General features: G+C 47.1%; 1 protein-coding gene across 1 annotated transcript in view; it reads left to right on the forward strand.

The window, feature by feature from the left end:
• Nucleotides 1–984: 984 nt before the first annotated feature.
• Nucleotides 985–12,408, forward strand: part of LOC138657450 (zinc finger protein 345-like) — a 57,809-nt gene continuing 46,385 nt past the window's right edge. Inside the window, exons 1-2 of the mRNA XM_069745245.1 lie at nucleotides 985–1,308; nucleotides 1,913–2,036. Of these exons, the coding sequence (XP_069601346.1) occupies nucleotides 1,285–1,308; nucleotides 1,913–2,036 (148 nt within the window). The 5' untranslated portion in view covers nucleotides 985–1,284. The remainder of the gene's footprint in view (nucleotides 1,309–1,912; nucleotides 2,037–12,408) is intronic.

Below are 12,408 nucleotides of genomic sequence, written 5' to 3' on the forward strand. Positions count from 1 at the left end.
TGCTTGAGTGCAGTGAAATCATGTTGTGAATGTGTTTTCTTCCAACGCCGTTCTGCAATTCTGGATACTTGCCGAAGCTTTTTAGTGATGTTATTGTGCCAGGGTTGTCTGTTGATTGCATTCCATGGGCGTGGAATGCAGTGAATATTAATTTCTCTTTAGCAGTGGGCACAGGAGTTAGCCGCATCCACTGGTTTCTGCCTCTGTGAACCGCTGCTCCGCTGAAACCGCTCCCCACCTCCCTACCATAGCCAGAGCCGGTATATCCAGACTATAAGACGCACTCCTAATTTTTCTCCACATTTTGGCAGGAAAAAAGTGCATCTTATAGTCTGAATAATACGGTAGCTCTCTTTGGAAGGGGCTATAGCAACAGGAATGTACAGCATCTCCTCCTCATCTCACAGCCTCCGCTGGCGGTGTAGTTACCACGGTGACCGTCCCCCTGTGGCGGTGTAGTTACCTTAGTGACCGGCCCCCTGCTGGTGCTGTAGTTACCACCGTGACCGTCCTCCGCCTACGAGGCTGATAATGAGCGGTCAGATCGGTGGAGGAGGCCGCGGTGGAGTTTTGTGGCTTTTCCTCCAGATTCTTCCTGATAAATGTTGATATTTGGCAGAATTTAGTGATTGTCGTTCTATCGTCACCTGTGATTTCCATCTTCTCCTTCATCATGAAGACGCCGGCAGGACGAGATCCCTCCAGCTGATCCAGTGCTCATCCCTCCTCCTCCTGAATGACCCCGAGGATGGACGAGGACAGGGATGAGACCACCAGAAGATTATTCCACTTCGCCCTGGAGATCATCTCCCTGCTGAGCGGAGAGGTAACTCCTCTACATTTCTATCAGCTTTATTGTGTTCTGTGACAAGTCCGACATCCAGAATAGAGAGAAGGATTCTTTACTGTAAGAGCAGTGATTGTGTGGAGCTCTCTGCCCGGAGGAGTTGTCATGGGGATTCCCTATAAGAGCTGTAGAGGGGCCGGGATGTCTGTCCGGAGGGGAATAATATTCCCGGTTATGGCCCCAGATTACTGGAGACGGTTATTGATCCCGGGATTTCTACTGATTGTCAGATCTGGAGTCGGGAAGGAATCTTCTCCCTAAGTGTCTCTCTCCATACACAGGATTACACAATAGTGAGGAAGACACCGGGGGGCGGTGTGACTCCCATCATCCATCTCCAGGAGTCAGGAGGGCGGAGCCCGGGCCCCATCACAGAGCCTCCCCCGCACTCCCTGCTACATGAGAGGAACAAGAAGATCCTGGAGCTCAGCAACAAGATGATTGAGCTGCTGAGCGGAGAGGTGACTGCTGGGAGATTATACAGGACTGGAGGATTCTGGGTGATGAGCGGAGAGGTGACTGCTGGGACATTATACAGGACTGGAGGATTCTGGGTGATGAGCGGAGAGGTGACTGCTGGGACATTATACAGGACTGTAGGATTCTGGGTGATGAGCGGAGAGGTGACTGCTGGGAGATTATACAGCACTGGAGGATTCTGGGTGATGAGCGGAGAGGTGACTGCTGGGACATTATACAGGACTGTAGGATTCTGGGTGATGAGCGGAGAGGTGACTGCTGGGACATTATACAGGACTGGAGGATTCTGGGTGATGAGTGGAGAGGTGACTGCTGGGACATTATACAGGACTGGAGGATTCTGGGTGATGAGTGGAGAGGTGACTGCTGGGACATTATACAGCACTGGAGGATTCTGGGTGATGAGCGGAGAGGTGACTGCTGGGACATTATACAGCACTGGAGGATTCTGGGTGATGAGCGGAGAGGTGACTGCTGGGACATTGTACAGCACTGGAGAATTCTGGGTGATGAGCGGAGAGGTGACTGCTGGGACATTATACAGCACTGGAGGATTCTGGGTGATGACGGTGTGGCTGTTGTCAGGTTCCTATAAGGTGTCAGGACGTCGCTGTCTATCTCTCCATGGAGGAGTGGGAGTATCTAGAAGGACACCAGGATCGGTACCAGGATGTGATGATGGAGGAGCTCCGGCCTCTTACACCACGAGGTGAGAGGAAACCTTCCCCTGACATCAGATTGTCTCTTCAGCGTTGGTCGGTTGCTATTAGTGATGCAGACACAGATATTTCCGTGTTTTCTCTGTGGGATGAGTCTCTCCTATAACGGCTGATCGGACCTCACATTCGGGTCGTGCAGATGATTCTCTGCCGCTGATGGAGAATTTATTCTAGATTTATCTTTATTTATTGGTTTATAAATTTACAAGTGTTACAATCGGGGCAGTAACCGCGGTGATATCAGACGATCACCGGAGAGTAATAATCCGAGTACAGTGGTGTCAGTTCCCAGGATCCTGCACAGTCTAGAACTTATCATCGGACTTATACTGAGGGCAGAATATTAATTCCCCAATTATAGTCTCGTAGTCAATGATCTAACGGCAACGTGTAAGTAAGGTCAGAAGAAGAAGACGAAAGAAAGCGAAGAGAACAGAGAGAAAAGCAGAAGAGATGGAAAGAGGGATGGTGAGAGGAAGGAACAGGGAGGGGGATGTATCTGCAGATCACTTCTTTCCTATTAGAGCCAGGTAATCCACAGAGGATCGATATTCCAGAGAGTAAAACCAGTTTGTGTAAAAAGCTTGCGTTTATTTGTGAAGAAAAAAAAATGTGGAAAGTTGACGAACATTTTGCAATTTTCAAACTATTAATTTGTATGACCTTATATCAGAGAGACATGTCACACCATTCTGAAAACTGCACCCCTCAAGGTGCTCAAAACCACATTCAAGAAGTTTATTAACCCTTCAGGTACTTCACAGGAACTGAAGCAACGTGGAAGGAAGAAAAAATGAACATTTAAATCTTCCCAAAAATTTTACTTTAGACCCTAATTTGTTTATTTTCACAGAGGTAACAGGAGACAATGGACCCCAAAAATTGTTGTGCAATTTCTCCTCAGCATGCCAATACCCAATATGTGGAGGGAAATTACTGTTTTGGTGCATGGCAGTGCTCGGAAAGGAAGGAGCGCAATTTGACGTCTTGAATGCAAAATTTGTTGGAATTATTAGCGGACACCATGTCGCTTTTGGAGAGTCTCTGATGTGCCTAAACAGTGGAAACCCCCCACAAGTTACTACATTTTGGAAACTACACCCCTCAAGAATTTTAACCAGGGATATAGTGAGCATTTTGAAGCCACAGGTGCCATACATATAACATTAGGTAGTTGTCATGAACCGGGGGTGTTTGGCTGTCCCAGGTTCGTCAATTATTTATTATATCCCACTTCCTAGTTCTGATTTGGAACTTGCAGCTCTCTGGCAACCCCTTACCCTCAGGTCAGTCTGAGAACTGTACGTAGGATAAGTAGTTGCCAGAAAAGCTGCCTGTTCATGTACTGGCTATTGGGCACGCTGCAGTGAGGGCGTTATACCTATTCCCAATCACAGGCGGAAATCCACTTATAAAACCCTTTCCGTCACTGCCAGCTTTGCCAAACAATCTCAGAACACTTTGCTGCCACCATCTCCTATTACTTATGATTAATAATGGGTCAGAAACCAACCCAATCAGTAGCAATGACTTAGGTCAGAGGACTTAGGGTACATTTGGAGCAAGGAAAGCGAGACTAGCAAATATTATAGCTTTTACTCCAAAAAGATTAGGCAGTGTTTACAAAAGTATATAAAACGATATTAGAAAATGAGACATCTCCCCGGGGACAGCACGCCTTTAAGAGTGGGACGATCCGCAATGCCAAAAAAGGGAAGCGCGACACAGCCAGCGGGCCGCACCATTTCAGATCTCCTTATGAGCAGCACCCCTTCCAAAATGGCTGCAGTAACTAATCCCCCACCAGCCTCTGCAACTCATGGCGATGGGAGCACAGAGCAGGATGACATTCCCCCACAATCGGAAGCGATGATCTCAACGGCTGCCCTCACGAGATCACTGCAGGAGACCTTTAGAGAGGAACTTACCACCGCTATGCAGGGTATCTCTTCCCAGTTGCAAGATCTAGCGCAGCGCACAAACAACTTGGAGGAAAAAATGGATGTCGTCTCAGATGCGCTGGAGGATGATCAGGAAACTCTCAAGCTACATACTGACCGCATCACTGAGCTAGAATTAAGATGTGAGGACTATGAGAATAGATCCAGAAGGAGCAACATACGGATCAGAGGTCTTCCTGAACATGTTGTTGCCCTCAAAGATACAGCAGCAGCCCTCTTTACGGCCCTTCTACCTGACCTGGACCCATCCCTACTTCATATTACAAGAATACACAGGGCACTGGGCAAGCCACGATTTAATGATATGCCCAGAGATGTAATATTAAAGATGCATTACGAGGAGACCCGTGATCAGATCTTGCTGGCGGCTAGAAACCATCCTATCTTACCCGGCCTGCCAGACTCAGTGCACATTTATGCAGACATTGCGCCCACCACACTGGCCAGGAGAAGGGCCCTCAGGTCAATTACGACCTCTCTACAGGAGGCCCAGGTCAAATACAGGTGGGGCTTCCCATTCGCCCTCATCTTCACATACAAATCCCAACTCTATACCTGCCGGTCCCTAGAAGAAGGAACTCAGGCACTAATTAAGGCTGGTATCACACTATCTTCAGAGGCCTCCTCGCTCCCACAGAGAAAAACCAGGCCTGTAAGGGAGTGGAGGAACCCTCCCAGAACAAGAAGCCAAAACACTCAGGTCACTTGACTTGCATAACCCAGGATTTGGCATCTTCAAAAGGTTATATGTAACTTTGGGTTTTGTTGTGGGGCCAGTTGTTGGTTCTGCCCTGCTCTGAAACTAGGTCATCTACCTAGCAGTTAACGCTCGGTCCATTTACAGTTGAACTATCTACTATTACGTTAGCAAGTACCCTTTTCCCCACCCCCCTTTCTTCATTATTCCCCCCTTATCACCCCTCCCCCCTTTTTTTTTTTTTTTTTTATTCTCTCTCTTTTCCTTTTCTCATCTCTCTATTTCTCCCTCCCTCTCTTTCCTCTTCCCCATATTGTAAGGTCAACCTTATATGACTCAAGGGTTGGGGTCCTCGGGGTTGCAACATGCTGCCCAACCTCGGCGAATTTTGGTGTCCTTCTTAATATGGGACCCCAGATCGCCGCATCTTGTGGGCTCAATGCCCTTTGGAAAACTTATGTTATGTTCTATGTCGACGTCTCCCCCCTGTTTGTCTCTTTCCTTTCGTTTCCACATAGAGATTATTGCTGTGATGGTGAATTTGTGGGTCAAGGTTGGGTGGAGGGCGATGGTTCGCCTCTTATTAGCAGTGTCCACTTAACTAAACATGTGTAGAGTGCTCTCCCATAATGTGCGGGGCTTCAACTCACCTCTAAAACGTAAAAAGGCCTTCCTCGATTATCAGAAGCACAACCCAGACGTAATCTGCCTTCAGGAAACCCATTTCTCCAATTCTTCCCACCCCAAATTCCTGGATGCACATTATACGAAATTCTTCCTTTCAACCTGGGACCGCAAAACGAGGGGCGTGGCTATACTAATTAATAACAACCTTCCATTCCAACCCACTAACACGTATTCAGACCCTGAGGGCAGGTTCATTATCCTGATGGGAACCTTGCAGGGTCTAAATATATGCATTGTTAATAGCTACCTGCCAACTGCCACTCAGACTCGAGTCATACGTCTAATCCTATCAAAATTAGCTTCACTCTCATATCACCATCTTATATGGTGTGGTGACTTCAATCTCACTCTGAGCCCGTCACTTGACAGCAGCTCACTGAATCGAGCAGACATATCAAAAACAGATAGGAAAAAAATCCTACAAATGCTGAAAGTAAATTGTTTGGCAGATATCTGGCGAGAGCTAAACGGCCCTCAGAGAGGATATACATATTTTTCCCCCGCACAAAAGTCCTATTCCAGAATTGACTTACATCTCACCTCTTCCAAAACACTCCCCTCGGTTCTATACTCCCGACATATAGTATCATCTTGGTCAGACCATGATGCCGTCCTTTCTGCATTTAACTTTAACATTACCACTTCTAGGCTGTTCAGGTGGAGACTGAACGAGTCCCTACTAACAGACCCAACGGTCTTATCTACAGTAAAGGACGAGCTGAACCTATATTTCCAAACTAACAATACCACTGACGTGTCCCCGGGAACTGTGTGGATGGCACACAAAAAATTTATAACAGGGACCCTGATCAAAATTGCCTCTAACAAGAAAAAGCAAAGGTCTGAGCTACAATTGCAATTAGAAAATAAACTCTCAAAATTAGAACAGGCAAACCAAAACCTCCCTTCACTTTATCTAATCAAGAAAATTCGGGATATTAAATTACAACTCAATACCATTTTAACAAATAGATCAGAAAAGGCCCTGACATGGACTAAATCTACTTTTCACAAATATGCTAACAAACCAAGCAGCATGTTGGCCCGTAAACTTAGGAGTAGAGAGCTCCTGAATAATATTGCCTCTATTAAAGATCCTACAGGTCGTATTACTGCCCACCCAGATGTAATATATAAAATGTTTCAGCAATATTATCAAAACCTATACTCCCTCCCGCAGCCCCCTTCCCCGATCCGCATTCAGAACTTCCTCAAAGATCTGACACTACCTAAAGTCCCAGACACAGACACAGCTTATCTCCAAGCACCAATCAACTGTGACGAAATAAAAGCAACGATAAAAAATTTGAAAAAAAACAAGGCTCCTGGGCCTGATGGACTCACAGCACAGTACTACAAAAAATTTGACAGCTTACTCATACCTCACATACAGAGCTTCTGTAATGCTCTACTAAACGGAACTCAAATGCCACCTGAATTTTATATTGCCCACGTAACTGTAATTCCAAAACCGAAGAAAGATCACCTTTACCCCAAGAACTATAGGCCTATTTCATTGCTAAACATAGATTTAAAAATTTTTACATCCATAATCACGGCCAGAATCAATAAAATACTACCCATCCTGGTTCATCGAGATCAGGTAGGGTTCATCCCCAAGAGACAGGGCCCTGACAATATTAGGAGGAACCTTAACTTAATACATTCAGCTAATCACTCCAAGCAATCCTTACTCTTGTTAGCACTCGATATAGAGAAGGCCTTTGACTCGGTATCATGGTCATACTTATTCGAAGTCCTCACTAAGTTTGGCTTCCCAAGAGGTATTACCTCTTGCCTTAAACTGCTATATGATCGCCCCACGGCCTATCTGAAATTACCTTCAAACCAGCCTACCCCTATTAACATACAACGTGGTACCAGGCAGGGATGTCCGCTTTCTCCGGCCTTATTCGCATTAGCCATGGAACCCCTAGCGGAAGCTATCAGAGCCAACCCCAACATTAATGGACCTATAATTAGAGACGATCAATACAAGGCTAGCCTTTTTGCAGATGATCTACTATTATCCATAGTCAACCCCGCTATTACACTCCCAAATCTCTTTGTCGCTCTCCATGAGTTTGAACTGGTTTCTGGTCTCAAAATTAACGTTGACAAATCTGAAGCCCTATTTATTAACACCCCCAGAGACATACAAAACAACATAACAACACAATTTAAGTTTACCAGAAATGAGCAGTACTTAACCTATCTCGGCATCAATCTAACGCCCCATAGGTCGACTTTATTTAAATGGAACTATGCCCCCTTAATTAAAAATCTCAAATCGGATCTTACCAGATGGTCATCTATGCCCTTATCCTGGTTAGGTAGGCTACACGCCATTAAGATGGTTTCCTTACCACGATTTCTGTATGTTTTCCGATCTTTGCCCATCCCTGTCCCTGCCAAAACGTTACTAGATATTCATAGCACGATCTCAAAATTTTTATGGCAGGGAAAAAGACCTAGGATAAGACTTAAAACCATGTTTATTAGTAGAAGACGAGGAGGTATGTCTCTGCCCAACTTCACTTTATACCATAGAGCGGCCCAACTAGCCCAGCTAATAAGTGCTAATGCGGACAACCATAGCGCACCCAGATGGGTGAATCTCGAATCTCACTTCCTGACCCCATTCACTCTACCAGGCCTCATGTGGTCGTTGCAAAGACTTCCAAAAGGGATCCATGTATCAGCTCCATTCACAGCACATTCCCTGATGTTATGGAGGAAGGAAAGATTTAAACACTCCCTACAATCCAAAACTTCCTTAATGACGCATATTTTTCATAATCCAGCTTTTCCACCAGGGTTGGAGCCCCGCCCTTTCCATTGGTGGGTGTCTAGAGGTCTAAATACCCTTAAACATCTTACTTCGCCATTTAATATTCTACTCACCAAACAAGAGTTCATCCAAAAGTACTCTCCACCTAGCTCTGAAATATTGCGTATCATTCAAATTTTTCACTTTGCTGAACAGATCCTGGGACATGGTGTCACCCACCGCCCATCGGGTTACGAGCAAATATGTTTAAATGACCCACTGGGCAGGGGAGCCATCTCTTTGATTTACTCAAACCTAAACGCAATATCAGAGGATGTAAAACTCACATATATGATACAATGGGAAAGAGACCTTAATAAGATAATGTCCCCATTGGAGTGGCAAAAGTGCTGCTGCACCCTCTCTAAGGGAAGTCTTCAAACCTCTTTAGTTGAAACATCCATCAAGCTCCTACATAGGACATATTTAGTTCCGAGCAAATTACATGCCATCTACCCAAATCTATCAGATCGGTGTTTCAGGGGGTGTGGAGCTCTGGGAGATCTAAAGCATACGTGGTGGGATTGTCCGGTCGTTTCCACACTCTGGTCAAAGATCAAATCTATTGTAGAGGAGCTTTATGGTGGAACGATTCAGTTAGACGCAACGGTGTTCCTGCTGGGAGCTAGATACCCGGGCTTCTCCAACAAACTCCATATTCTAGTCAATCAGCTGTTCCTCGCCGCTAAGCTACACATTGCAACAAAATGGAAAACAACTACCCTATCTCTTTCCTCAGTAATTGACAAGATGAACACTATCATGTTATGTGAACGAATACAAGCTACAAGAGAGGACTCATGGGAGCCTTACTATCAAATATGGTGACCGTGGATTGAAAGGAACTCTAGCAGTAATCTTGACCAAGTCCTAACACTATCTCTATGAGGCCAATCTGGTGTTAAATTGCCTTCCTTTGATTGGGTCCTTATACCCGACCATTGATAGTACTCTGACGCAGTAATGGATCTCTTACCCCCTTCCCCCCCCCCTTGTCTTTTTCAACCACCTGTCTTTGTCTCCGTGTTTAACTGTATTGTTTAATTACCATCAAGGTTAATTTAGAATTTGATAATATTCATATATACTCCCCTGCTAGGGATTTTGTTGTGAAACTTTCTTGGTTTTTTGTTGAAAAATAAAAACTTGTTGAAACTAGAAAATGAGACATAGTATGTATAGAACAATTACAAAATAAAAGGGATTGAAGAAGAAAATCACTTACAGTCCTCTCAGATAATGGCAAGCCATGTGGTGGGGGGACGGGAGACGCATCACAATGCATCCGAGCAGATTGCAGATTTTCTGTTAGCTGACTTTCTGGGCAAAGACCCCCTCCCAACTGAGCTCATCAATGTCATATCCTCTGCTCCGTGACCTCACTGAGTGGGCTGCGCTCTGGAAGGCACACCCCTTTTCAAATCCACCAAAACTTCGTTAATTTCATAACTTGGTGAGGGGGACCTCGTGGCGCAACGACAAGACTATCATTGATCTTGGTTTAAAATTAGTGTTCTATTAAGTCTAATCATGGAGTGGAAGTATGACCCGGTTAAGCAGAAATCCATTCCTCGGATTCTGCTGGTGTTGGAGCTTATAAAATGTACTGGCACGTGGCTCTGCTGGGGTACATGCCAAAAATGTATTTGTCCTACTTCCAGACCTAAAAGATGTAGCAGACCTAGGTGTGTGTGGCTAGAACAATAAAGAAAAAATTGGTCATATTTCCTGACACCTCCCCCTTTTGGACTGCGCTACAGAGGCAGGACCTCTCGGTACTCCTCCATGCACACCTTGGCAGGCTCGCTCTGGCGGGACATGCCATCTGCAGTGCCATGCTCGCTGCCTTTTTTGTGTTTGACTGTAAAGTCGTACTGCTGGAGGGCAAGACTCCAGCGCAGCAACCTTTCCTTGGTACCAGACACATTGTGCAGCCAGCTCAGTGAAGGTGCATCCGTACAGGTAGGGCTGCAAACGGTGCAGGGCCCAGACCATGGCCAGGCACTCCATCTCGATGGTGGAATAGGACACTTCCCTCGGCAGAAGCTTCCGGCTCAGGAACAACACGGGGTGCTCTTGGTTCCTCGAGTCGACCTGGCTGAGGACAGCACCGAGGCCAAACTCGCTGTCGTCGTGCTGTACTAGGAATGGCTGACTGCTGTCGACTGCTTTTAGCACCGCAGAACTGCTCAGGGCTGTTTTCAAAGCCCGGAAGGCCACTTTACAGCTGTCTGTCCAGTCGACTGTTTGGGGTAGCCTCTTCCTGGTGTGGTCTGTCAAGGGTTTTGCTAGGCTACTATAGTAGGCTACTGTACGAAGTGCCTAAAGTACCCTGCAGTGCCAAGAAGGACATCACCTGTTTCTTCGTCGCCTAGGTAGTGGACCTCGCTCATGCCCATCTGGCACTTTCCCAGCTTGTTGGTCAGGCCTGCTTGGTGGATTCGACAGAGCACCTCCTGGAGATGCTGCAGGTGTTCCTCCCAGGAGAGTAAAGATGGTATTGTCATCCAGGTACGCCACTGCGTACCTCTCCAGTCCCTGAAGCAGGTGGTTGACCATCCGCTGGAAAGTGGCATTCTTCATGCCGAAGGGCATGACCATGGACTCGTACAGTCCAAATGGGGTGATAAAGTTGGTTTTCTCTTGCGCTTCGGGGCTCAGGGGAATCTGCCAGTATCCCCGACTCAAATCCATTATGGACAAATATTTAGCTCCAGCTAACCACTCAAGCAGCTCCTCGATGCGCGGCATTGGGTGTGCTTCAGACGCTGTGATGGAGTTGAGCCCCCTGTAGTCCACACAGAACCGGGTGGTCCGATCCTTGTTTGGCCCGAGGACTACAGGTGAGGCCCACACGCTGGACCTTTGAATCACCCCCAGCTGTAACATCTCATCGATCTCCTGGCGCATAACCTGCTGCACCTCGTTGAAGATCCGATAGGTTGTTTGCCGTAGTGGGGCATGATTCCCGGTGTCAACTTCGTGGACCGCTAACTCATTCCTTCCAGGTCTGTTGGAAAACACGGCCTGGTAGGATTCCAGCATGGTTCACAGCTGCGGCCGCTGGGACTTGGTTAACAAGGCGCTTACCTCCTTGTCCTCGATGGACCCACTGGCCTTGGCTTGGGCCAGCATGTCCAGGAGGTGGTCTTCCTCCCCGTCCTCGGGCAGGTTGCAGACCAGTAGGATGCAGGCTTCCTGTTCTTGGTGAGCCTTCATCATATTGATGTGAAAAGTTTTGCGCCTACCCATGGCGTAGTCAGGCATGAGCACATAGGTGACTGGGTTGAGCTGTTGGTGTACGACGTACGGGCCTTGCCAAGCTGCCTGAAGATTATTATTTGGTACGGGGACCAGCACCCACACCATCTGACCTACCTTCTAGGTCTGCTCTTGGGCGTTCTGGTCATACCAGTGCTTCTGGTCAGCCTGAGCCTGCAACATGTTGTCATGCAGCAACTGAGTCAAGGTCAGCATTTTGTCATGGAAGCTCATGACATACTCCACGATGGACACTTCTGAAAGGCTCGGCTCTTCTTCCCAGGATTCACTTACCAACCCAAGGGGTCCCCTGACTCGCCTGCCATACAGGAGCTCGAAGGGGGAGAACCCCATTGAGGCCTACGGAACCTCTCGGTAAGCGAATAGCAGCTGTGGGAGGTACCGCTCCCAGTTTCGTCCTTGGGTGTCAACCAGCATGCGTAGCATCTGTTTGAGGGTACCATTGAAGCGTTCACACAAGCCATTGGTCTGTGGGTGATACGCACTCGATACCAGACGCTTCATCTGCATTTTCTTACAGAGATCATCCATTAGGCGAGACATGAACTGGGTCCATTGGTCAGTAAGCATCTCCTTGGGAAATCCTACCCATGAAAAGATGGCCAACAGTGCATCCACCACCTTATCCGCCCTAGTTGAGGACAGAGCCACTGCCTTTAAGAGCAGACCCAGCCTCCCCCACTCTTTGGCAGGTGATAAAGGAGCTGCAGTAGTTTGTCACATCTGTCCCCATCTTGGGCCAATAGAAGTGTTGAGACAGCCGGGCCTTAGTTTTGCTGATCCCCAAGTGGCCAGTGAGTGGGATCTCATGGGCAATCCGTAAAACTCACCCCTGATTTGGTACGGGTCAACCAGCGGTCTTTCCTTCAACCACTCCTTTTTGGATGTACCGGAAACTACCGGTC

This window comes from Ranitomeya imitator, chromosome 1 (genome assembly GCF_032444005.1).
Source record: "Ranitomeya imitator isolate aRanImi1 chromosome 1, aRanImi1.pri, whole genome shotgun sequence".
NCBI lineage: Eukaryota > Metazoa > Chordata > Amphibia > Anura > Dendrobatidae > Ranitomeya > Ranitomeya imitator.